General features: G+C 46.9%; 1 protein-coding gene across 1 annotated transcript in view; it reads left to right on the plus strand.

Annotated features, from left to right (window-relative positions):
- The window catches only part of LOC126268027 (DDB1- and CUL4-associated factor 5-like), a 125,374-nt gene that overhangs the window by 49,420 nt on the left and 51,624 nt on the right, over positions 1-24,330 (plus strand). The window contains exons 3-6 of the mRNA XM_049973447.1: positions 8,537-8,676; positions 8,750-8,879; positions 18,053-18,333; positions 18,412-18,530. Coding sequence (XP_049829404.1) covers positions 8,537-8,676; positions 8,750-8,879; positions 18,053-18,333; positions 18,412-18,530 — 670 coding nt within the window. The remainder of the gene's footprint in view (positions 1-8,536; positions 8,677-8,749; positions 8,880-18,052; positions 18,334-18,411; positions 18,531-24,330) is intronic.

Genomic DNA, 24,330 nt, shown 5'->3' on the forward strand with positions numbered 1-24,330 from the left:
TCATCTGCTACTTTTAATGCCTCATTTCCTTTATAATTCCTGTGTAATAGCCTGATTTAATTTGACTAAATTCCATTATCATTGTTTTACTTTTGTTGATGTTCCTCTTATAACTCTTTCCAACCGACAGTCTGTCCCATTCAACGGCTCTTCCAAGTTGTTGGCTGTGTCTGATAGAGTTACTGTCATTGGCTAACCTTAAAGTTTTATTTCTTGTCCCTGAATTTTAATTCCTTTTTCCAAATTTCTCCTTGGTTTTCTTCATAGCTTCCTCAGTGCACAGATAGAATAACATCAGTGATAGGTTGAATTCTGTCTCGCTCCCTTCTCAACTACTGCTTCCTTTTCATGTCCTTCGACTTATATAGTTTGTCTGATATTTTGCAGAGTAGGTGGAAAAGTTGTGTCATGGCTCTTATAAATATTGGTAGTATAGGGTCCAAATGTGATGATATTTTGCACAGTTACAAAATTGTTTTCAGGCTTGATGTGACTTATATTGAATTAAAAATGGTGTATAGGAATCTTTGGGATGGAGAAAATACTCTTCAGAAGATCTGTCCAACTTCTCTTGTTTATAGTGTGGTTTGACACTGAGAAACATAGTGCTGGTGTTACAAATTCAGTGAAGCTTATCTACATTGTATTTAAAAAGCAGTTCTGGACACCACGCTTAAAGGGTCTAAAAGCAAGGACTGTCAAGGTACTGACTGCTGTACAGGGCTTTGACCATATAAGTTGTGAAGAGCACTTGGTGCACATTCCCCCCAGGGGGTCCACAACTCTTTTGTGGATACGTGTGTAGCGAGCACGGGACCCCGAGCTACTGTGGCCCTCCTTCCTTTCCGGGCTGCATACCTCCCCTTTCCGCATCCTTCCCTATCCCCCATCTTGCCCCCTCCCCTCACCTCTGACTCTTTCCTTCCCTATCCCCCATCTTGCCCCCTCCCCTCACCTCTGACTCTTTCCTTCCCTTTCTCCCCCTCTGGGAGTATGGTTTGTGCCTACATCCGGAGACGGACACTCGTAAATGTAACACATTCTTCGCCTTCTCTGCTTGCATGTTTTCATCCTTCCTTTGTCCTTCTCTTTTCGTTACCTCTTCTCTTTACCCTTTTCTCCGCTGTGGCGTTTGAGACCTCTCTTCTTTCCTTTCCCTATTGTTGTTTTTCCCTTTCTCTTTCTTCCTCCCTGTGCGTGTCTGGAGGTCGACCCACGCATTTTCGTGCGTAGCCGGTGATGGGGTAACGCGTAATTCCCCACCCCGGGTAGACAGGTAGGACATGTACGTACCCCCTGGTAATGGCCAGGCCCAGGGAGGGGTGATTACCCGAGCTGATACCTTCCGAAAGTGCCGATTGGTCCCTCCGTCCGTTTCTCAAGTGGTGTGACCTGAGGTGTGAACAATCACCTAAGGCGGGAGTGCCCTCAGAGAGGGCCCCCACAAGGGAGGAGCACACCATCGGAGACGCCGGTAATCATGGGGGATTCTTCCGGAATGGTTTCCTCATCTTCCACTATGTCTGCTCATAAGCGTAAGTTCACTGAGTCTCAGCCACAGACAGTTGTTCGACCGTTGCCACAGTTCCTTGTTGTTTCTCGGTCTGATGAAGGTCACAACTTCTCCACGGTCAACCCTTCCATTATTCAGAAAGGTGTCAATGCAATTGCAGGTCCTGTAAAGTCTTGTTCCAGATTACGGAATTGCACCTTGTTGTTAGAAACAGTCAGTGCCCTCCAGGCACAAAAATTGCTGCGTACTTCACTGCTCCACACCTCCCCTGTCTGGGTTGAAGCGCACCACACTTTTAATTCCTCATGTGGAGTCGTTTATACACGCTCCCTTGATGGATTGTCTGACGAGGAAATTCAGCACTACCTGTCTGACCAGGGCATAATGGCTGTTCATAGAGTTATGAAAAGGGTTGACACGAACATCGTTCCAACCCATACTGTCTTCTTGATATTTGACAGAGTTCAACTCCCATTGAAAATAAAAGCGGGCTATGAGATAATTTCCGTTCGCCCTTACGTCCCAAACCCTACACGTTGCTATTGGTGCCAGCGGTTCAATCACACCAGCCAGTCCTGTTCCAACCCAGCCAAATGTGTTAAGTGTGGCAAGGATGCCCATGAGGGTGCTTGTCCACCTCCATCCCCTTGTTTCATCAACTGTATGGATGACCACGCTGCTTCCTCTCGAGATTGCCCCACTTTTAAAGACGAAAAGCTCATTCAGGAAATCAGAGTGAAGGAAAAGGTGTCGACCTTTGCTGCTCGAAAATTATTCGCAAGTTGGAAGCCCACTGTGCCTCAGGCGGGAAAATACAGCCCTGTCCTTGCCTCTCCTTGGCCAACAAAGGAGGCGGCCTTGCAGACTTTTGATCTCACCTTTAGTGACACGGTCGTCAGATCGGCCAGTGCAAAGATCGCCTGTTCAACCTCCCCACTTTCACCTGCTCAGTCTATGTCTCACCCTTCATCAGGTTCTGCTAAATCTCGATCCCAAAAATCAGACACCCGGACTTCCAAAAAAGAGCATACTCATGAAGATTTTTTACGTACCCGAACTTCACATCCATCAGTTCCTCCTTCATCTAAACATCATGTTTCCAAGAAGGCTAATAAGAAACCCAGTTCCTCTCCTTCTCCGCCACGGCATGTCTCATCTACAGTACCACCTGGCAGTAACTGCCCTCGGCCGTCTTCTGTGTTGCCGAGGTGCACTGCTGGCGGCCGATCAACCGGCCGATCACTGGTGGCAGGAGCTGCTCCTGAACAACCTATGGATCAGGATCTTTTTCCTTCGGCTGAGTGCCATTCCACACTGTCGGTCGCAAGCTCTGAGCAGTCGTTGAGTTGGCGGCAACCTTGGTCACATTCTTCCATTTTCTGTCCACCCTATGTACATTATCCATTGGAATATCCATGGCATTTGAGCCAATCGGGATGAATTGACGATCCTCCTATGATCCTACTCGCCGGTCATCTTCTGTCTTCAGGAAACAATGCTGCGTTCTCGCGACTGCTTTGTTTTCCCCCATTTTCAGTCAGTCCGATTTGATCTCCCCTCTGTTGAAGGCACTCCAGCACATGGAGGACTCATGATTCTTCTCCATAATACTCTCCATTATCACCCAATCCCCTTAAACACTTCCTTCCAAGCAGTCGCTGTCCGTCTTTCCCTTTCTGGATACACCTTCTCTCTTTGTACTGTATACCTTCCATCGTCCACATCAGTGGCACGAGCTGATCTCCTTCATCTTCTTGGTCAGCTTCCACCCCCCTATTTGCTGGTTGGTGACTTCAATGCCCACCACCCGCTTTGGGGATCTCCACATCCATGTCCGCATGGCTTACTATTGCTAGACGTCTTCCACCAAACGGATCTTGTTTGCCTCAACACTGGGGACCCTACTTTTTTGTCTGCCTCCACGACAAATTTCTCTCACTTGGACCTGTTCCACTAGCTCGGCGCTTTGAATGGTTCACCCTTGCTGATACACACTCGAGTGACCACTTTCCATGTGTCCTTTGATTGCAGCCACAACTGCCATATATGCGCCCGAGCCGCTGGAAGTTCGCCCAAGCCGATTGGACACTTTTATCGTCTCTAGCGACATGCGATGACCGTCACTTTCCTAGCATCGATGATGAGGTCACTCATATTACAGACGTTATTCTTACAGCTGCGGAACATTCAATACCTTGCACCTCTGAATTGCCCCGGTGCCCCCCAGTTCCTTGTTGGAACGAGGAATGCCATGACGCAATACGTGAGCGACGAGGTGCTCTTCCTGTTTTCAGACACCATCCTACATTGGCCAACCATATCCGCTATAAGCAGTTCCGTGCGTGGTGCCGTCGCGTCATCCGCGAAAGCAAGAAGGCAAGCTGGGACTTCTTTACTAGCTCATTTAACACCTTCACTCCCTCCCTCGGAAGTTTGGAGTCGGATTCGACAGTTATCAGGCGCACCTAGTTTCTCCTCGCTCTCTGGGCTCACTGTCACGCTTGATAGATTAGTGGACCCCATCGCAATTTCTAATTCATTGGGTCAACACTTTGCCGAGATTTCGAGCTCTTCAAATTACCCGCCAGTGTTTCTCCCGAAGAAACGTGCAGCGGAAGTGCGACCTTTTGCTTTCTCCTCTCAAAATTGGGAAAGCTATAGTACTGTTTTCTCCATGCGGGAACTCCAACATGCACTCTCTTCTTCTCGCTCCTCAGCCCCAGGACCGGATGGTATTTACATCCAAATGTTGCTGCATTTATCATACCATGTCTGCGTTACCTCCTTCGTCTTTATAATCGAGTTTGGACCGACAGTACTTTTCCCAGACGATGGTGGGAAGCTATTGTCGTTCCTGTTCCGAAATCTGGAAAGGACAAACATCTCCCCTGTAGCTATCACCCTATTTCTCTCACGAGTAGTGTATGTAAGGTTTTGGAGCGTATGGTGAATTGCCGTTTAGCTTGGTGGCTGGAGTCCCGCAGTCTTTTAACACCTGCCCAATGCTGTTTTCGAAAGCATCGTTCTGCAGTTGAAAATCTTGTTGCTCTCTCCACTTATATCATGAACAATTTTCTCCGGAAACGCCAAACAGCAATATTTTTTGATCTGGAGAGAGCATACGATACCTGTTGGAGGACAGGCATCCTCCGCACACTGTTCTCTTGGGGCTTTCGCGGTCGGTTGCCCCTTTTTCTTCACGAATTTATGGCAGAACACACATTTGAAGTGCGGGTGAACACTACTCTCTCTCGTACTTTCTCCCAAGAAAACAGGGTGTACCCCAGGGCTCCGTGCTAAGTGTTGTACTGTTTGCCATTGCCATAAATCCAATTATGGATTGTCTCCTTCCTGATGTCTCGGGCTCCCTCTTTGTGGACGATTTTGCGATCTTCTACAGCTCTCAAAGGACCAGCTTTCTTGAACGTCGTCTTCAAGGCTGTCTCGATCGCCTCCACTCTTGGAGCATCACAACAGGCTTCCGCTTTTCTCCCAGTAAGACCATTTGTGTTAATTTTTGGCGTTGTACGGAGTTTCTTCCACCTTCCTTACATCTAGGACCTGTCAACCTTCCGTTTTCAGATGTCGCTAAATTCTTGGGTCTTATGTTTGACAGAAAACTGTGCTGGTCCTCCCACGTTTCGTATCTTTCGGCTCACTGCCTGTGATCCCTAAACAACCTCCGTGTCCTGAATGGTACCTCCTGGGGAGTGGACCGAGTGGTCCTGCTCCGCCTCTATCGCACCTTAGTGCACTCGAAATTGGACTATGGCAGCATAGTTTACTCCTCTGCTCGGTCGTCTATTCTTCGGCGTCTTGACTCTGTCCACCACCGTGGATTACGTTTAGTGTCTGGAGCGTTTTACACCAGCCCTGTGGAAAGCCTTTATGCTGAGACTGCTGAACCTCCGCTGTCCAATCGGCGATCTGTCATCCATGCCTGCTAATCCTGTCCATGACATTTTTTTTCAACTCCTCCTTGGATTTAGGGTATGCAGGTCACCCTTCCTCCCTACTACGACCGGGAGTCCACTTCCGTCAACTGCTCCACTCTCTTTCCTTCCGCTTTCCTAAAACTTTCTTGACAACTTGGGGTACAGCACCACCTTGGCTCCGTCCACAGACCTGCCTGCTCCGTGACCTTTGTCAGTTTCCCAAGGATGGTACCCCTTCACTTGTTTATCGTCGGGCATTTTCTGCTCTATGTGCACAAATGAAGGAAGGCACATTTCTTTACACTGACGGCTTAAAAACATCATTTGGTGTGGGGTGTGCCTATATTGTTGGCGACACCCCAAATCGATTTCGGCTTCCTGACCAGTGTTCGGTCTATACTGCGGAGCTTTACGCTGTTCTCCAGGCTGTCCTATACATCTGTCGCCATCAGTGGATACAGCATGTTATCTGTTCAGATTCTCTCAGCTCTCTCCTCAGTCTCCAAGCTCTCTACCTTGTCCACCCTCTGGTCCACCGGATTCAGGACTGCCTCCACTTGCTCCACTTGGGGGGCGTCTCGGTTACGTTCCTCTGGATCCCAGGACACATTGGTATCTGTGGAAATGAGGCGGCCGATATAGCGCCCAAGGCTGCAGTCTCTCTTCTTCGGCCAGCTATTCGCATGATTCCCTTTGCCGATCTACGGAGTGTTTTATGTCGTCGTGTTGTTCTTTTATGGCATGCACATTGGTTGACACTTCCCCATAATAAATTGCGGGATGTGAAAGCTCTTCCCTGTGCTTCGACCTCTTCCTCCCGAATGCGTCATCGGGAGGAGGTAATTTTAACTAGACTCCGGATAGGGCACTGTCTTTTTAGCCGTCGACATCTTTTAAGTGGCCATCCTCCCCCACTTTGTCCCCACTGCTCTCAGCTGTGGACGGTAAAACACCTTTTACTTGAGTGCCCCTATTTTTCTCCGTTTCGCGCCCGTCTACAGCTGTCGCCTGAAATATCATCCATTTTAGCAGATGATACGCGCTCAGCCGATTGCGTTCTCGAGTTTATTAGTGCCAGTGAGATGATGTCAGTCATTTGAAGCTCTTTTTGGGGACAACCAACCCCTTTCTGTAGTGGTTTTTTAAGCTTTCCTTCTGCTTTTAGTTTCTCCAATTTTTTTGAGTTTCGTTCCCATTGCTGCTGGTTTAGAGATCACAAGTTAAATGCCACAACTAATCAAATTTTTAATGATAAAGTTTGCTGCAGTTATTACTCTAGTAAAATATGTTGTGGCCATATTGATTCCAACATGAGAATAATTGTCAATAGCCTGTGGAATGAGTTGTCCTAAGGCTGTATTGTTATATGTTGATGGTCACCGTACATTTGTCTCATGCCAAGTGACTGTCTGCTGGTAGGAACTTTGATGTTTGGTGTTTATTGTTAAGTTAATGATGTATAAAAGTTCAAATAATATTTGATACTTTAATAATCGAATAACAAATTAAATTGATGATTTAATGTGAATATTGTAGTACAGCCCTAAACAGTTTAAATAATTTGAAATGTAAGTTTTTCATCAGTGCAAAAAATAAACATTTTACTATCCAGTGAAGGTAACAGATAATAATAACTTTCATCGTTTTTCCTGTTTTTCCGTAGCTGCTTTAAAATTCATGGAGGTATGTTCCGACTGTGCAACTATTTGAAGGCCTCAAATTAGTTGTACAAATGGAACATACCTCCACAAATAATAATAATTTATTGAGATGCTTCATTCGTGAAACTAACAACAGTGTTGATCATTTGCTGCTAGGTGATAAACTGAAGACTTAATGTCAAAAAGTTAATGTAATCCTTGAAAATGGAATTGTAGCCCTAAATGCCTTGCTTGGAAATCAGGAGAAAAAATATAACAACTGAAGACTGCATATTACTGGTAAAAGTATCCCTACTTGTGCCCTTCAGCTGTGGAGAGCACATGATGAAATTTCTATTAATAATGAGAAAACAACAAGCAAATGTAATAGTGTGATTTTATACTGTGTGTGTGTGTGTGTGTGTGTGTGTGTGTGTGTGTGTGTGTGTGTGTGTGTGTGTGTGTGTGTGTGTGAGTGAGTGAGTGAGTGAGAGAGAGAGAGAGAGAGAGCTTGACAGCTCTCCACAGTTATGTTAGCCCTGAGTGAGTGAGGGAGGGAGAGAGAGAGAGAGAGAGAGAGAGAGAGAGCTTGACAGCTCTCCACAGTTATGTTAGCCCTCAAGGCCGCGCCTGTGATAAAATGCGCCAATCAAAAACAACGTTGTTTTGCTCTATTCCATTGTTGGTTCACAATTGTGGCCCCGTACCAATTCCTTCCTTATTACTTCAGCTATCACAGTGATAAATTGTATTGTCATACATCCAAGTGAGCAGCACTAAGATAAAATAAACAGCAAGTTAGGTAAGAAAAAAATTTACAAACCATACAAGAAAACGATCCAGATTATAAGCTAGCTGCACAATCCCGCAATAAGGCAATTCTCTATGGGATAAGTGGAAATTAGGTAAGTGGTTGGCTGGGACCTGATGCAGCTGTGTTGTTTAATGTCATTAGTGACAGGTAGCATCTGTCTGAGGCAGCAGAATGGTGTAACGGAAGTTTATTTCATTGTTCTTTAATTAAACTGAGTTTTAGCTCATATTATGTAAGTTTATTTTATCATTGTTTAGTTAAACTAAGATTAAAGTTTGAGTTCGCTCATATATGTTTACCTTGGTGACATAAAGGCAGCTATTCCAAAGAAAGCCAAGCACCCATTCATGTTATGAAAAGCATTGCTCCCACTTAACGTTAAATAAAGTTATAATCAGACTTTTCAGTATATTGGTAATGAGCACGTTTTTTTAGCTGCAGTATTAAGAAACATTGTATGGGTGTGCTTTCTAGCTGTGCAAATGACTGAAGGAAAAAGAAAAGAGTATGTTTTGTATAATGCTTGCAAAGTTTTTTGATTGAATGAAACACTTGAATTTTACATTGACTCATTAATGCCTTAATATGGTGATTTTGATTCATTTCATGTGGTTTTTCTTTTGTATCTTTTTAGTGGTGACCCCCTGGATTTTTTCCTACATGAACAACCAGTGTATGGACTGTCCATCGATCCACTAAATGATTATGTATTTGCCAGTGCTTGTGATGATGGGAGGGTCCTCATCTATGACATACGTGAGGCACCAGGCACAGGTATGGAACAATTGGAAGTAACTCATATATTGACGTTAACTAACTCTAGCTGATCCTCACATTTTCATTTCAGAACCATTTTGTCTTGCTCGTTACAATTCTGCTTTTCATGCTGTCATGTTTAATCCTGTGGAGCCACGCATTTTGACAACAGCAAATTCAAAAGAAGGTGTTGGTCTTTGGGATGTAAGGAAGCCCTGTCAGTAAGTGAGACTTTGACTTTTTCTAAAGTTTGTGATTTTTGTTAAGTTAATTATAAATTTTGTTTTTGAGGTAACCTTGCTGGTAGATACCAGTGTCAAATCAAGACATTCACACCATGCTACTGTAAGTATCCATAATCAGATTGATGGCTTGCATAATTGAGAATTCTCAGCAAAACTGAATTTGCTCGCTAAGTGAAGTAAATCTTGAGACATTCTGAGACTATGGACAGTTGAAATGTGATTCTGCTTTGGAAACAATCAATTGCCAAGTTACATAAGGAAAGATGAAGTTGGGCACTGAAATGTTAAAATTTCAGTTGCTTGATCACTGTTACCTCTGATACGCTTGCTGACATCAGGAGCCTTTGTGAACCCATCTGATGTTTTTGTAGAACCTTCTGCAACATATTCTTCTAGAAATGAAACCAAAACTCACTCAATACAATTTTCAACCACCAGAAATAAATTAATTGTAGAATCTCCAACCAAACAAGCAGCTGCCTACACCCACAACTACATGTCCTCTCCAAGCATATTTTCCTAACCAAAACATGATTCATCAGGTTCCCCTACCACTCCATGACCCCTATATGTCCCCTATATTTAATAAATTCACCAATTACTTCCGTACAAAAAGGAACGAATCTATTACAGTACTGTTCATTCACAAATGCATTTTGTGCATGACATACCTTAGAAAACTTGAACAAAAATAATATGTTAATGCCACTTAGAGAGAGAGAGAGAGAGAGAGAGAGAGAGAGAGAGAGAGAGAGAGAGAGAGAGGGGGGGGGGGGGGGGAGTGGGAACTCACACTCTTAATTCATATACAGCTCCTGATTGACAGTTGCAGTTGTCACAACTACACCTCGACATACAGCTGTCGGATGATCACTCAGATGAAACCTTCATCAAACTCATATTAACACCACATATTTATATATGGCATCCAAACTGTTCAGTCACATTAAGGTGACCACCTGTCAGTAGCCTGAATAACCACCTTTAGCAGTGCAGACCATTGCAAGATGGAAGGAAGAGTGTCAGTGATGTTTCTGAATGTACCGACAGGGATGTGGAGCCATGCTGATTCCAGTGCCATGGCCAGCTGTAGTTCAGGATCCATGACATGAACAGCTTGAATGAGGTGGTCCATGGATTTTTGTTTGGGATTAAATTCAAAATTGTACGTGAGGAGATAATGAAAGAGGGGGCGGAAAGAAGAAACTGTCAAAGAGATTTGGTGGAGGAGATTGACAAAGGGATAGGGTAGGAGAAGATGATGAGACAAAGAGAGGAAGGAGTAGATGACAAGGGAGAGGGAGCTCGGGAGAAAGATATGGAAACAGAGAGGGAGACCAGTAAATTTGAGAAATTTGTTGAAAACGTATACAAGTGAAATCACAGGAAAGAGGATATATATAATCTCCAGGTTCTCTTCCTAAGCCCTTGGGTCCATTTCAGCAAAATTTGGCACACAAACAGAAAACTTTGAGTATCAGCACTTTCAGCTTTATAACATCCTGGCTCCAATAGGAGTGGAGATTCAACAAAAAGCATTTTTTAACACCTGGCACACAGGCTACCTAGCATGACAGGCATGTTGTATGGGAATACAGAGTCTACCAGAAAAATGTACATACACTTTATGGAACAAAAGTATTACTAATGTGTTTATTTTACATTTAATAACTGATCACACATGTTGCACAACCTTCAGTTAAGCACATGGTTACTTTAAATGTAGTGCAGCCTATGTGGCAGGGGCAAGAAATAACCTTTTGCCCATGCCTCCGCTCCTATTGGACATAGGGGATTGCAAACCCCACAGTGCTGATACTTGTGTAATTTGCTGTTTGCGTGCCAAATTTAAATGCAATTAATCCAGGAGTATGTGAGGAGAACCTGGACCCCCCCACCACACACACACACACACACACACACACACACACACACACACACACACACAGAGAGAGAGAGAGAGAGAGAGAGAGAGAGAGAGAGAGAGAAAATCACATATACTAGCCTTTGTCCTGTGACTTTGCACACGTATGCGTTTGACACACAGTACACTTCTCCTCCTCCGCACTATCTGTCAATTGCATCCTTTCCAGCATATTGGACCATCTTCCCCTCCCCACACTCTTGAAACATCTCCAGTTCTCCTGCTCTCGGTCATCCATCTCCTCACCTTACTCTAGGTCTACTTCCTCCTCTCCTCACTATTGGTCAACTTCCTCTTCTCCTCACTCTTGGTCTACCTCCCCTCTATTGGTGCATATCCACCCCCCCCCCCAAACCGCTACACTCGATCTGTCCCACCCCTCCACTCGATCTGTCCCACCCCTCCACCCGGTCTGTCCCACCCCTCCACCCGGTCTGTCCCACCCCTCCACCCGGTCTGTCCCACCCCTCCACCCGGTCTGTCCCACCCCTCCACCCGGTCTGTCCCACCCCTCCACCCGGTCTGTCCCACCCCTCCACCCGGTCTGTCCCACCCCTCCACCCGGTCTGTCCCACCCCTCCACCCGGTCTGTCCCACCCCTCCACCCGGTCTGTCCCACCCCCCCACCCGGTCTGTCCCACCCCTCCACCCGGTCTGTCCCACCCCTCCACCCGGTCTGTCCCACCCCTCCACCCGGTCTGTCCCACCCCTCCACCCGGTCTGTCCCACCCCTCCACCCGGTCTGTCCCACCCCTCCACCCGGTCTGTCCCACCCCCTCCGCCGCATCTGTCCCACCCCCTCCGCCGCATCTGTCCCACCCCCTCCGCCGCATCTGTCCCACCCCCTCCGCCGCATCTGTCCCACCCCCTCCGCCGCATCTGTCCCACCCCCTCCGCCGCATCTGTCCCACCCCCTCCGCCGCATCTGTCCCCACCCCTCCGCCGCATCCGCCCCCACCCCTCCGCCGCATCCGCCCCCACCCCTCCGCCGCATCTGCCCCCACCCCTCCGCCGCATCCGCCCCACCCCTCCACCCCCTCCCGGTCCCACAGCTACTCCCTCTATCTATCCCATGTTTAATCCCCCTATCTGTCCCACGCATCAACCCTTTATCTGTCCCAACCCTACTTCCCATCTCTGTCCCACTCCTCAACCCTTTATCTGTCATAACCCTGCTCCCCATCTCTGTCCCACTCCTCCTCCCCCATTCTCTCTCCCACCCGTCGAGTCCCTCTCTCTCTCTCTCCCACCCGTCGAGTCCCTCTCTCTCTCTCTCCCACCCGTCGAGTCCCTCTCTCTCTCTCTCCCATCCGTCGAGTCCCTCTCTCTCTCTCTCCCATCCGTCGAGTCCCTCTCTCTTTCTCTCTCTCTCTCTCCCACCCGTCGAGTCCCTCTCTCTCTCTCTCCCACCCGTCGAGTCCCTCTCTCTCTCTCCCCCCCCCCCCACCCGTCGTGTCCCTTTCTCGCCCACCCAATGAGTCCCTCTCGTTCCCCCCCCCTCCCATGTCTCTGTTCCACCTCTTCTTACTCACTCTTTGCCCCCACTCAGCCTCCTCACTGTTCCACCCTGCCCTCACCATGCCCCCCTGCCCTCACCATGCCCCCCTGCCCTCACCATGCCCCCCTGCCCTCACCATGCCCCCCTGCCCTCACCATGCCCCCCTGCCCTCACCATGCCCCCCTGCCCTCACCATGCCCCCCTGCCCTCACCATGCCCCCCTGCCCTCACCATGCCCCCCTGCCCTCACCATGCCCCCTGCCCTCACCATGCCCCCCTGCCCTCACCATGCCCCCCTGCCCTCACCATGCCCCCCTGCCCTCACCATGCCCCCCTGCCCTCACCATGCCCCCCTGCCCTCACCATGCCCCCCTGCCCTCACCATGCCCCCCTGCCCTCACCATGCCCCCCTGCCCTCACCATGCCCCCCTGCCCTCACCATGCCCCCCTTCCCTCACCATGCTCCCCTGCCCTCACCATGCCCCCCTGCCCCTTCCCCTCATCACACTACGACCCCTCCCTTCTCCACGCCCCGCCCCATCCCTTCTCCACGCCCCGCCTCTCCCCTCTCTACGCCCCCACTCCTATCTCGAAGCACCCGCCCCCTGCCCTCTCCACGCCCCCCGCCCCCTGCCCTCTCCACGCCCCCGCCCACTGCCCTCTCCACGCCCCTGCCCCCTGCACCACCCCCTGCCCCCGCCCCCTGCCCCGCCCCCCGCCCCCTGCCCCGCCCCCTGCCCTCTCCGCGCCCCTGCCCTCTCCGCGCCCCTGCCCTCTCCGCGCCCCTGCCCTCTCCGCGCCCCTGCCCTCTCCGCGCCCCTGCCCTCTCCGCGCCCCTGCCCTCTCCGCGCCCCTGCCCTCTCCGCGCCCCTGCCCTCTCCGCGCCCCTGCCCTCTCCGCGCCCCTGCCCTCTCCGCGCCCCTGCCCTCTCCGCGCCCCTGCCCTCTCCGCGCCCCTGCCCTCTCCGCGCCCCTGCCCTCTCCGCGCCCCTGCCCTCTCCGCGCCCCTGCCCTCTCCGCGCCCCTGCCCTCTCCGCGCCCCTGCCCTCTCCGCGCCCCTGCCCTCTCCGCGCCCCTGCCCTCTCCGCGCCCCTGCCCTCTCCGCGCCCCTGCCCTCTCCGCGCCCCTGCCCTCTCCGCGCCCCTGCCCTCTCCGCGCCCCTGCCCTCTCCGCGCCCCTGCCCTCTCCGCGCCCCTGCCCTCTCCGCGCCCCTGCCCTCTCCGCGCCCCTGCCCTCTCCGCGCCCCCTGCCCTCTCCGCGCCCCTGCCCTCTCCGCGCCCCTGCCCTCTCCGCGCCCCTGCCCTCTCCGCGCCCCTGCCCTCTCCGCGCCCCTGCCCTCTCTCGCGCCCCTGCCCTCTCCGCGCCCCTGCCCTCTCCGCGCCCCCTGCCCTCTCCGCGCCCCTGCCCTCTCCGCGCCCCTGCCCTCTCCGCGCCCCTGCCCTCTCCGCGCCCCTGCCCTCTCCGCGCCCCTGCCCTCTCCGCGCCCCTGCCCTCTCCGCGCCCCTGCCCTCTCCGCGCCCCTGCCCTCTCCGCGCCCCTGCCCTCTCCGCGCCCCTGCCCTCTCCGCGCCCCTGCCCTCTCCGCGCCCCTGCCCTCTCCGCGCCCCTGCCCTCTCCGCGCCCCTGCCCTCTCCGCGCCCCTGCCCTCTCCGCGCCCCTGCCCTCTCCGCGCCCCTGCCCTCTCCGCGCCCCTGCCCTCTCCGCGCCCCTGCCCTCTCCGCGCCCCTGCCCTCTCCGCGCCCCTGCCCTCTCCGCGCCCCTGCCCTCTCCGCGCCCCTGCCCTCTCCGCGCCCCTGCCCTCTCCGCGCCCCTGCCCTCTCCGCGCCCCTGCCCTCTCCGCGCCCCTGCCCTCTCCGCGCCCCTGCCCTCTCCCTCCCTCCCCCACCTCCCTCCCTCCCCCTCCCTCCCTCCCTCCCCCTCCCGCCCCTCCCCCTCCCTCCCGCCCCCTCCCCCTCCCTCCCCCTCCCCCTCCCTCCCCCTCCCCCTCCCCCCCCCTCTCCCTCCCTCCCCCTCTCCCTCCCTCCCCCTCTCCCTCCCTCCCCCTCTCCCTCCCTCCCCCTCTCCCTCCCTCCCCCTCTCCCTCCCTCCCCCTCTCCCTCCCTCCCCCTCCCCCTCTCTCCCCCTCCCTCCCCCTCTCCTTCAGCCTCCCTCCCCTTCCCCTTCCCTCCCCCTCTCACTCACCCTCCCTCCCCCTCCCTCCCCTTCCCTCTCCCTCACTCCTCTCTCACACCCTCCCCCTCCCCTCTCTCCCCTCCCAACTGCCTCCTCCCCCCTCCCTCCCTCACTCCCTCCCTCACTCTTCGTCACCGGCCCTGCTCCCTCCCTCCCTCCCTCCCTCCCTCCCTCCCTCCCTCTTCGTCACTGGCCCTGCTCCCTCCCTCCCTCCCTCCCTCCCTCCCTCCCTCCCTCCCTCTTCTTCACCGGCCCCCCTCTACCTCACCAGCCCTCCCTCCCACTCCCCTCACCGTGCCCCCTCTGTATGTCCCCTCAACATGCCCTCGTCTCCACGTCCCCTCTTCCATCTTCCCCTCTTCCATCTTCCCCTCTTCCATCTTCCCCTCTTCCATCTTCCCCTCCTGCTCTTTCTCTCCTTATTCATCTCCTCATGCTTACTCTCTCCCTACCCATCCCCCCTCTCTCCCTACCCATCCCCCCTCTCTCCCTACCTATCCCTCTTCTCTCCTTACATAAGCCTTCCTGTTCCCCCTGCCCGTTTCCATTCCCCCTTCTCCCCTCCCTCTCTGTTTATTCCCTTTCCCTCCCCTCCTTCTCTGTTGATGCCTCTGTATCCATCTCACCATGTTTCAACATTCTGCCAGTTTTCCACTGGACATGTACTGCACCTGCAAAACGGGTCAATAAAGCAAGCAGATACTGATTGCACACAACATGCCTGTTACGTTGCATAACTTACCATTTTTTCCCCTTATTCCACACCTATTTGAGCCGGGAGATTATAAACCCCACAGTGGGAGTTATAAACCACACAAAGATTGCTGTTTATGTGCCAAAATTGGTATCACACCCTACTTGTATGCTGCCCTGCGTGACAGGCATCTTGTTGCAGTAGAATTCTCCTAATTTATTGAACTGATTTGCATGGAAGTTTGTTCTCCAGGGGCAAAAATGTTTCTTACTCCTGACTTACAGGTTACCATTAAAATCAGTTTGATAAAGTAGGCCAATACTATCCCAACATAACAAGCTTGTTGTGAAGGGCAGCCTACAAGTCGGGGGCAGGAAAACCATTATGAGCACCTGATATGTGGACTACCCAATAAAGCAGGTTATGAACACCACAGTGTTGATACTTGTGAAGTTTGCTGCCTGTATGCCACATTTGGTTGGTGGGTGGGTGGGTGGGGTGGAACAGAGAGAGAGAGAGAGAGAGAGAGAGAGAGAGAGAGAGAGAGAGGATTGACACATCAAAAAATAATTAATCTAGAAGTATGAAATTTTGGGAATACATTTGTCTCTGCAACATATTTAAGTGAGTAACATTCCTAGGTCACAGATTAATGTAAACATAAGATAAGAAATTGTAAATGTGAAATTCTCAAACTCAAATAACCAATGAAACTGTCAGAATGTTGAATGCAAGCATGGAAATGGGCATTTATTGTGTTGTACAGATGCCAGATGTTGGTTTGCCTGTTACGCTTTGTTGGTTGATTAAGGGAACAGTTCTTGAACGCAAGTAACTAGTAAAACTGTCAGAATGTTGAATGCAAGCATGCAAATGGGCATGTATATGTTGTACACCTGCCAGATGGAGTTCCATGCCTGTTATGATTTGTTGGTCGATTACGGGAACAGTCGCTGCTGTTTGTGGATGATGCTGGAGTTGTCGTCTGATAGTTTCCCATATGTGCTCAATTGGAGACAGGTCTTGTGATTGAGCAGACAAAGGAAAAATGTTGACACCCTGTAGAGGATGCTGTGTAACTGCAACAGTGTATGGGTGAACGTTATTCTGTTGGAAAACACCCCAAAGATGCTGCTCATGAATGGCAGTACAACAGGTTGAATCACCAAATTGACATTCAGATTTACAGTCAGACTGTGTGGGGTAACTAAAAGAGTATTCCTGCTGTCACATGAAATTGCATCCCATACGATATCTCCAGGTGTTGGTCCTGTGTGTCTATAACACACAGACAGGTTGGCTGCAGGCCCTCAACTGACCACCTCATAACCAACCTAAGGCCACCACTGGCACTGAGGCAGAAATAGTTTCTTCAGAAAACACAATAGACATCCGCTGTACTGTCCAGTGAGCTCTCACTTGACACCACTGAAGTTCCAAATGGCTGTGGTTTTAGATCAGTAGAATGTAAGCTACAGGGCATCTGTTTTGGGGCTGTAGTGGAATTATCCAATTTGTAACAGTTCATTGTGTCACTGTGGTGCCAACTGCCAATCAAATTGCTGCTGCAGATGCAGTATGATGCACCAGAGCCATAAGCTGAACATGATGGTCTTCCCTCTTGGTAGAGCCAATGGTCGTCTGGAGTCTGGTGTTCTTGTGACTGCACATTCTTGTGATTACTGCTGCCAGCAATCATTACAGTGGCTACATTCCTGCCAAGTCATTATACAATATCGCACAAGTAACATCCAGCTTCTGATACCCCTGTTACACACCTACATTCAAACTTAGTATGGTGTTGATAATGGTGCCTTTGTTGCCTTAAAGGCCTTCTTGATTAATATCTATGCACCATGACCAATCTCAAACGTAACTGATGCTAACGGCCCTTACAGTTTGTATTTAAAGCAAACCTGTTTTGCATCCTCATAGTGGTGGTACTAGTGTCACTCTTATGCAACTATTGTGACATTTGTGTAGAGATTATCTTCCAGACATAGAAACACACCTACCAACTTTCATTTAATTTTGATATATAGGGCAGCTAAACATAATGTTCAGCCTCAGAACGATTAGGAATTTCAACTCAGCAACGAATGTTGTCACTTATCACATCATGGCTCAAAACCAATGGGGGTTATAAAAGGCTAAAGTTGACTCGAGATTGGCAGGGTCGCATTGGGCACAGGAAACTGTGAAAAAGGTTGTGCAGTGCATTGGGGCATGCCAGTGGCAGTGTACATGTATGTTAAAAACCATGTCAGGCAATGTGTCCTGTTTGTTAACTTACCAACAAACAATACAGGGACATACTGTCTGATGTTGTGTGACCTGTTGATCACCTCCAGCACCTCACTGACATTTTGCATTTTCATCAAGATGATTCACTGCCTCGCCACAATCAAATTTTATCAGAAAAGTATGAGGAACATTCAGCTGACATCACATTCTTGTGTATCCTTACAGGTTACAGGGCCTTAGTCCCGTTGAGCACATCTTGAACACTGCAAATGAAAAGTGTATATCTTGGATGCAGGTCCAGCCAATCTACGTGGCACATGTTTGGCAGTTTAGTAGTCATAGCTTTTAGATCAAGATGAATCTCAATTTGGAGTGTCATGTGGTTCATGTCATGACCTACAGTTGCTATTGTCAGAGCCAAAGGGGATGTTGTGTGCTGTCTCCATTAGAACTTATATGTATAGTAAGGAAAGGTTTGCTGCCCATCTTAAAAGTGTAGTGAATGTGCTGAATGGATGAAGCATTATGTCCTGGAAAACATTTTTATGTTATGAACAAGTTCAGTGCAGTTTAATTTATCTTGTATGCTCACTTAATTTGTTATTTTGTTGCTTTTTAGGATTCTGATGCGGTTTGGTGGAAATAATCCGTCACAGAGTTGTATGAGTGTTCGTTTCAATCAGGCTGGTACACAGATATTGGCTCTGAGACGCAGATTACCTCCAGTATTGTATTCAGTGCATTCTTCGGTTCACATATGCCAGTTTGATCATCCTGGCTATTATAATTCATGCACTATGAAAAGCTGTAGCTTTGCAGGAGATGATGATCAATATGTTCTGTCAGGTTCTGATGATTTTAATTTGTATATGTGGAAAATTCCATCAACAGCTGAGGAAGGTATTGTGAAACACTTATTTTGTCCTTATTGTATTTTGGTTTAGATTAGCCTTCTAATACTTTTGTACCTACTTTCAGATCAGTGGGTTGATACTGCACACATGATTCTCCACGGACACAGATCAATTGTAAATCAAGTACGTTTTCATCCCACAAACTGTATAATAGCTTCTTCGGGTGTTGAGAAACTAATAAAGGTAAGAATCTACAATATCAGGTTAAACAGGTTAGGAATTCTTGTAGTGGTAGGAGAAACTGATTCATAATAAGTGAAATCAGATTAAAGGTAACCGTGTTTTATTCTTATTGCATGAAATTAATAAAATGGCTTTCACACTCTGGTTGGCATTTTGTGACAGAACAGGGAGTCAGTTAGATTTATACTATTTTTAGGCTACAATAAGTTAACTGCTTGTTTATCTTTATCACTAAACCTGAATAGGTAATTTTAAATTATTTAATGATATTTGTTCAATTGGTGTAACATTCTTACATTTCTGTTAAAAGACATCTTTCTGTGTGCAAAAAGGGCTTGCTGTACCACTATTTGGGTGTATAGATCATCATGAGTTGCATGTGATACAGTGTAAAAACAAACGTGTACATAATGTGCCTATAACATAAGAATGTGTTGTTCAAATTACTGCAGAAATATAAGGTTTCTTATGTATTATGTATATGTGTACAAATGATGTGTGTGTCAAGAATAAAATCTTTATGAGGTTAAAATTGATGTGGATATAGAAAATGTAGAACACCATGGACATTTAAAATCTTGATTATAACAATGTCAGTGTGATCAGTCGGGTCCATATCTGTCATACCTCTTTGGTTCATAGGTTGTCATATGTACATATTATAACTGTCAGATGCTAAACAGCCCCTTTTCATGGTCGGTCATATTGAATATTGGTACGGGATGAAAACATGGAATTGATGGTCAGGGAAGACGGTCTTACGTTACAGATGCTTTTCGAAATCTGCCTCTGTGAAATCATATCTAAACAAAACTGTCGCATACGCATCTGGTATATAGTGAATATTGCATGTAGAGAGATGTTATATAAAGGTACAATGAGCAAATTGCTGTTAACTGTTCTGAACAACTTACTGGATGTAACGTAATAAAATTTCTGTCTACTATACACAGAGATTATCAAGTTGGACCTGGATCTAAGGATGCTCTAACATATCTTGTCTAAGTTTAGTTAATGTTACATGCAGGGAAATGGAGAAAATTCTAATCTGAACTTATTTGGTTAAAACATTGTTAATGTTTGGTATATACATCTTATTTCTTATCTTTGTCTCTTTGTTAAGGACTTTACCTGGGTATTTTGTCATAAGAGTGTATATATATCTATTTCTTCTAGGATATTAAATAACCTTCCTTTGTCTTTCTTGCAAAGAGTGGTGGTGGTTTTTAATGGTGGTGTTAATGGAATTCTTGCACTCTCTTAAATGAGCACAAAATGCTGAGGGATTGGATTCAGTTGTACTAATCTTGTTACAAAGTTCCTCCCAGTTTATCCAACATAAAACTTATAATAGTCACAACTTCATATTTTATATACTCCGGACATGTTAATGTGTGACTCTTATGTACATTGCATATAAATGGGTGATTCTACAGTGGTCTTGAAGCCAATACACAGCATAGTCTTTCAAAACATATGACTTACACGCAATGTGACCCTACTACGGGAAAACAATAACCATTTGTTTTTTTTTTTGTTTTTTTGTTCATTCCTTTCTAATGTGACCTTATCTGTATTTCTATAAAGCACAGTCCAATGAAAGTGGTACAAACTTACTATTGGGTGATTTCATCTCAAATCATACAGGTCAAGAATGGAAGTGTCACATTACAATTTCAGAGTTTGCTGAATACATTTTAAGTTTCATATGATACCTCTCCAAAACTACAATATTTTGATTTTGCGATGATTTATTGCGGCCGGTGTGGCCGAGTGATTCTAGGCGCTTCAGTGTGGAACCGCGCGACCACTACAGTTGCAGATTCGAATCTTGCCTCGGGCATGGATGTGAGTGATGTCCTTAGGTTAGTTACGTTTAAGTAGTTCTAAGTTCTAGAAGACTGATGACCTCAGATGTGACTTTTCTGGAGACTAGAAATCTACTCTGTAGGAATCAGCATGGGTTTTGAAAGAGATGGTCGTGTGAAACCCAGCTCGTGCTATCCGTCCACGAGATTCAGTGGGCCATAGACACGGGTTCACAGGTAGTTGCCGTGTTTCTTGACTTCCACAAGGCATTCGATACAGTCCCCCACAGTCGTTTAATGAACAAAGTAAGAGCATATGGACTATCAGATCAATTGTGTGATTGGATTGAAGAGTTCCTAGATAACAGAATGCAGCATGTCATTCTCAATGGAGAGAAGTCTTCCGAAGTAAGAGTGACTTCCAGGTGTGCCACAGGGGAGTGTTGTAGGACAATTGGTATTCACAATATACATAAATGAACTTGTGGATGACATTGGAAGTTCCCTGAGGCTTTGTGCGGATGATGCTGTGGTATATTGAGAGGTTGTAACATTGGAAAATTGTACTGAAATGCAGGAGGATCTGCAGCGAATTGGTGCATGGTGCAGGGAATGGCAATTGACTCTCAATGTAGACAAGTGTAATGTTTTGTGAATACATAGAAAGATAGATCCCTTATAATTTAGCTACAGTATAGCAGGTCAGCAACTGGAAGCTGTTAATTCCATAAATTATTTGGGAGTATGCATTAGGAATGATTTAAAATGGAATGATCATATAAAGTTGATTGTTGGTAAAGCAGATGCCAGATTGAGATTCATTGGAAGAATCCCAATGAAGTGCAATCCGAAAACAAAGGAAGTAGGTTACAGTACGCTTGTTCACCCATTGCTTGAATACTGCTCAGCAGTGTGGGATCCGTACCAGATAGGGTTGATAGAAGAGATAGAGAAGATCCAACGGAGAGCAGCACGCTTTGTTACAGGATCATTTAGTAATCGCGAAACCATTACGGAGATGATAAACTTCAGTGGAAGACTCTGCAGGAGAGACGCTTAGTAGCTCGGTACAGGCTTTTGTTGAAGTTTCGAGAACATACCTTTACCAAAGAGTCAAGCAGTATATTTCTCCCTCCTATGTATATCTCATGAAGAGACCATGAGGATAAAATCAGAGAGATTGGAGCCCACACAGATGCATACCGACAATCCTTCTTTCCACAAACAATATGAGACTGGAATAGAAGAGAGAACTGATAGAGGTACTCAAGGTACCCTCTGCCACACACCATCGAGTGGCTTGCGGAGTATGGATGTAGATGTAGATTTTAAGTCCCATAGTGCTCAGAGTCATTTGAACCATTTTTGATGATTTATTAACATACTACAGACCTCTCTAAATGGGAGTATTAGTAAAAATGTAGCAACAAAAGGGAAAATTGAAAAACTGTAATAAAGAAACCAAAAGGGATAGAGATCTGAATTTAGTTTCAATAAACTTTGTTCAAATTACTGTGATACATGATTAATACGTACACACTGTCTGGCCCTTTGCCAATTCTCACAGAAGTTTTGAAGGGTAATAGCCGTTGGTAAAGGGTCATTTATACTCCACACTATGTTTACCATCATTTTGTTCTACATAACATTTTCTTCTCCAAGCAACTGCAGCTTAGTTTTAGTGGTGTTCTTTTCAGAACCCAATTATCAGGCATAATTCTTTTAAAATAGACCACTTTTTTGATAACATGACAGTTACTGGCTGCTGTAACCTTCTATAATAATATAACTACTTTGTCTCAGTAGTCATGTAGATGGAACTACATTTTGAGTACATAGTATTCTAAGAATTCCTTACAGATTGTGTACTGTGATTCTTTTATCTCATTATTTTAAGCATAGAAACTCTAACACTTTCTTTAATTTTCAATAGTTTCTACCTTCATTATGCTCTGCAACAACTTGAGTACATTTCTCCTTTAATATAACATTGGAGTATGTCTCAACATACGTAGCATTCTACCTTTGGTTTGAAATTATGTGTTGACTTTAATTCAGCTTTGTCAGCACTACTGGTATCTAGCTTTTCATTTCATTTAGCACCTTGACTTTTGAAAAATTCTACTTCTACCAAAAAGAAAACAAATTAACTCCAACTTCACTGGATACACAATGCCACCAAACAAAAATGGGAAAAAAAATAGTATATTTTCTAAACACAGCTTACCAAACCTTGTTGATCAGAACTCCGCATTGTGATGTTGAGTGACTTTCATCATTGCAACTTGTTGAGGCCATGTGGACATAGACAGTTGTGCAACTGCTGTTGGTACCACTAGATGCTGTGTAGTTGCTGGGTGCCAGTTGAAAACAGTTGTCATCCGTAATGCTAGTTGGCCACCAGTCATCTGACTCATGGACTTAATATTCTTTTACAGTGTATATTTTTTTGGTAACTATAACTGCTGTTTCTGGGCAATAAATTCCCTTCTAATAGCCAATTTTTAGTGTGTGTATTTAGCTGAGCACCTCTTCTAGATGATCTGTTGGTTACTCAGTTGTCAATAACAAACACACTACTTTTCGATATAGCTTTGCTCAAAATTCACAGTTCTTAAAAATTAAATTCATTTATGAGCATTTTTATCATCATTTCTTCAATTTAATTCTCTTCCAACAGAAATCTTCCTGAATCCTGCCACCAGGACACCAGAATGTAATATTCACCTCATATCACTTAGTTTCTTGAAGTGTACTGCTCACATTGTCTTGTGCACTTCTTCCAGTCTCTGCTGGAAGATAAATCTTTAGCACAGTAGCAATTTACATAAATAAATATAGCCCTTCTCAGTTATGTGTGTTATATATTTTTCAAGTGTAACACAATTAGCTTCCCTCAACAAGCAGTTCAGTCTACATGGCCAAATAGAGAGAACAAATCGTGTGACTCAACAATTTTGTCAGCTGTGGCACATTAGGCAGGTGCCACCCGAAAGTTATTCCTGTAAAAATGTTTTTTATCACAATGTTCCTGATAAAAAAAAAAAAAAAAAAAAAAAAAACAGTGATTCAAGATCTGTTTCAGACAATGTGTAATCGTTAAAACACTTGAAAATAAGGAAATTTTATTTGCACATTACAGTCGCACTACATAATAGTTTCCGAGATTGTTGACTTTGATCCATTGTAGCGTTTGTTTACGTCACCAATAACGTACTTGCATATGTGTCTTTGAATGGCATCTCTTGCAATGGTTTTTAATCATTGGGAAGTGAATAAAGTTGGTCGGTAAATGTAGGTATTGGTATTTTCAATAAAATTAATTTTATTTTGTATTGGGGGAGGGGGGGGGGGGGGGGGGGAGAAACGATCGACCTACAAGACTGCAAACATTCAGATATATTTTATTCTCAATGCACAATGTACACTATTATTTAATTGGATAGAAAAAAAAAATCTACTCACGAAGCGGCGGCAGAACACACACGTAAGACTTTTGTGATTCGGAAGCTTTTGGAGCCAGTGGCTCCGTCTTCAGGCAGGAGGGTTGAAGGGGAAGGAAGATAGGTGAAGTAAAAGGACTGGAGAGGTCTAGAAAAAGAGGTTGATTTCCGGATGGTCATCCAGAACCATGGGTCAGGGGAGACTTAACGTACTTGATGAGAAGGAAAGACCGATTGTTGAGGACTGCATTGGACGAGATTTGAAAACCTGAGAGCTTAAAGGTGGAAGACAGGGTAATATGCAAGACTACAAGTTGCCAGTATATACCCTCTGTGTATGCCCATTCGTCCTAACTGATAATTTGGTGGTTGTCACGCTGATCTAGAAGGCTGAACAGTGTTAACATAATCACTGATATATGACATGTCGTTTCATAGGTGGCTCTCCCTTTGATAGTATATGTTTTGCCAGTTACAGGGCTCTTATAGATGGTGGTAGGAGGGTGCATAGGGCAAGTCTTGCAGCAGCAGTGGTCACAAGGGTAGGAG

This window comes from Schistocerca gregaria, chromosome 4 (assembly GCF_023897955.1).
Source record: "Schistocerca gregaria isolate iqSchGreg1 chromosome 4, iqSchGreg1.2, whole genome shotgun sequence".
Taxonomy (NCBI): domain Eukaryota; kingdom Metazoa; phylum Arthropoda; class Insecta; order Orthoptera; family Acrididae; genus Schistocerca; species Schistocerca gregaria.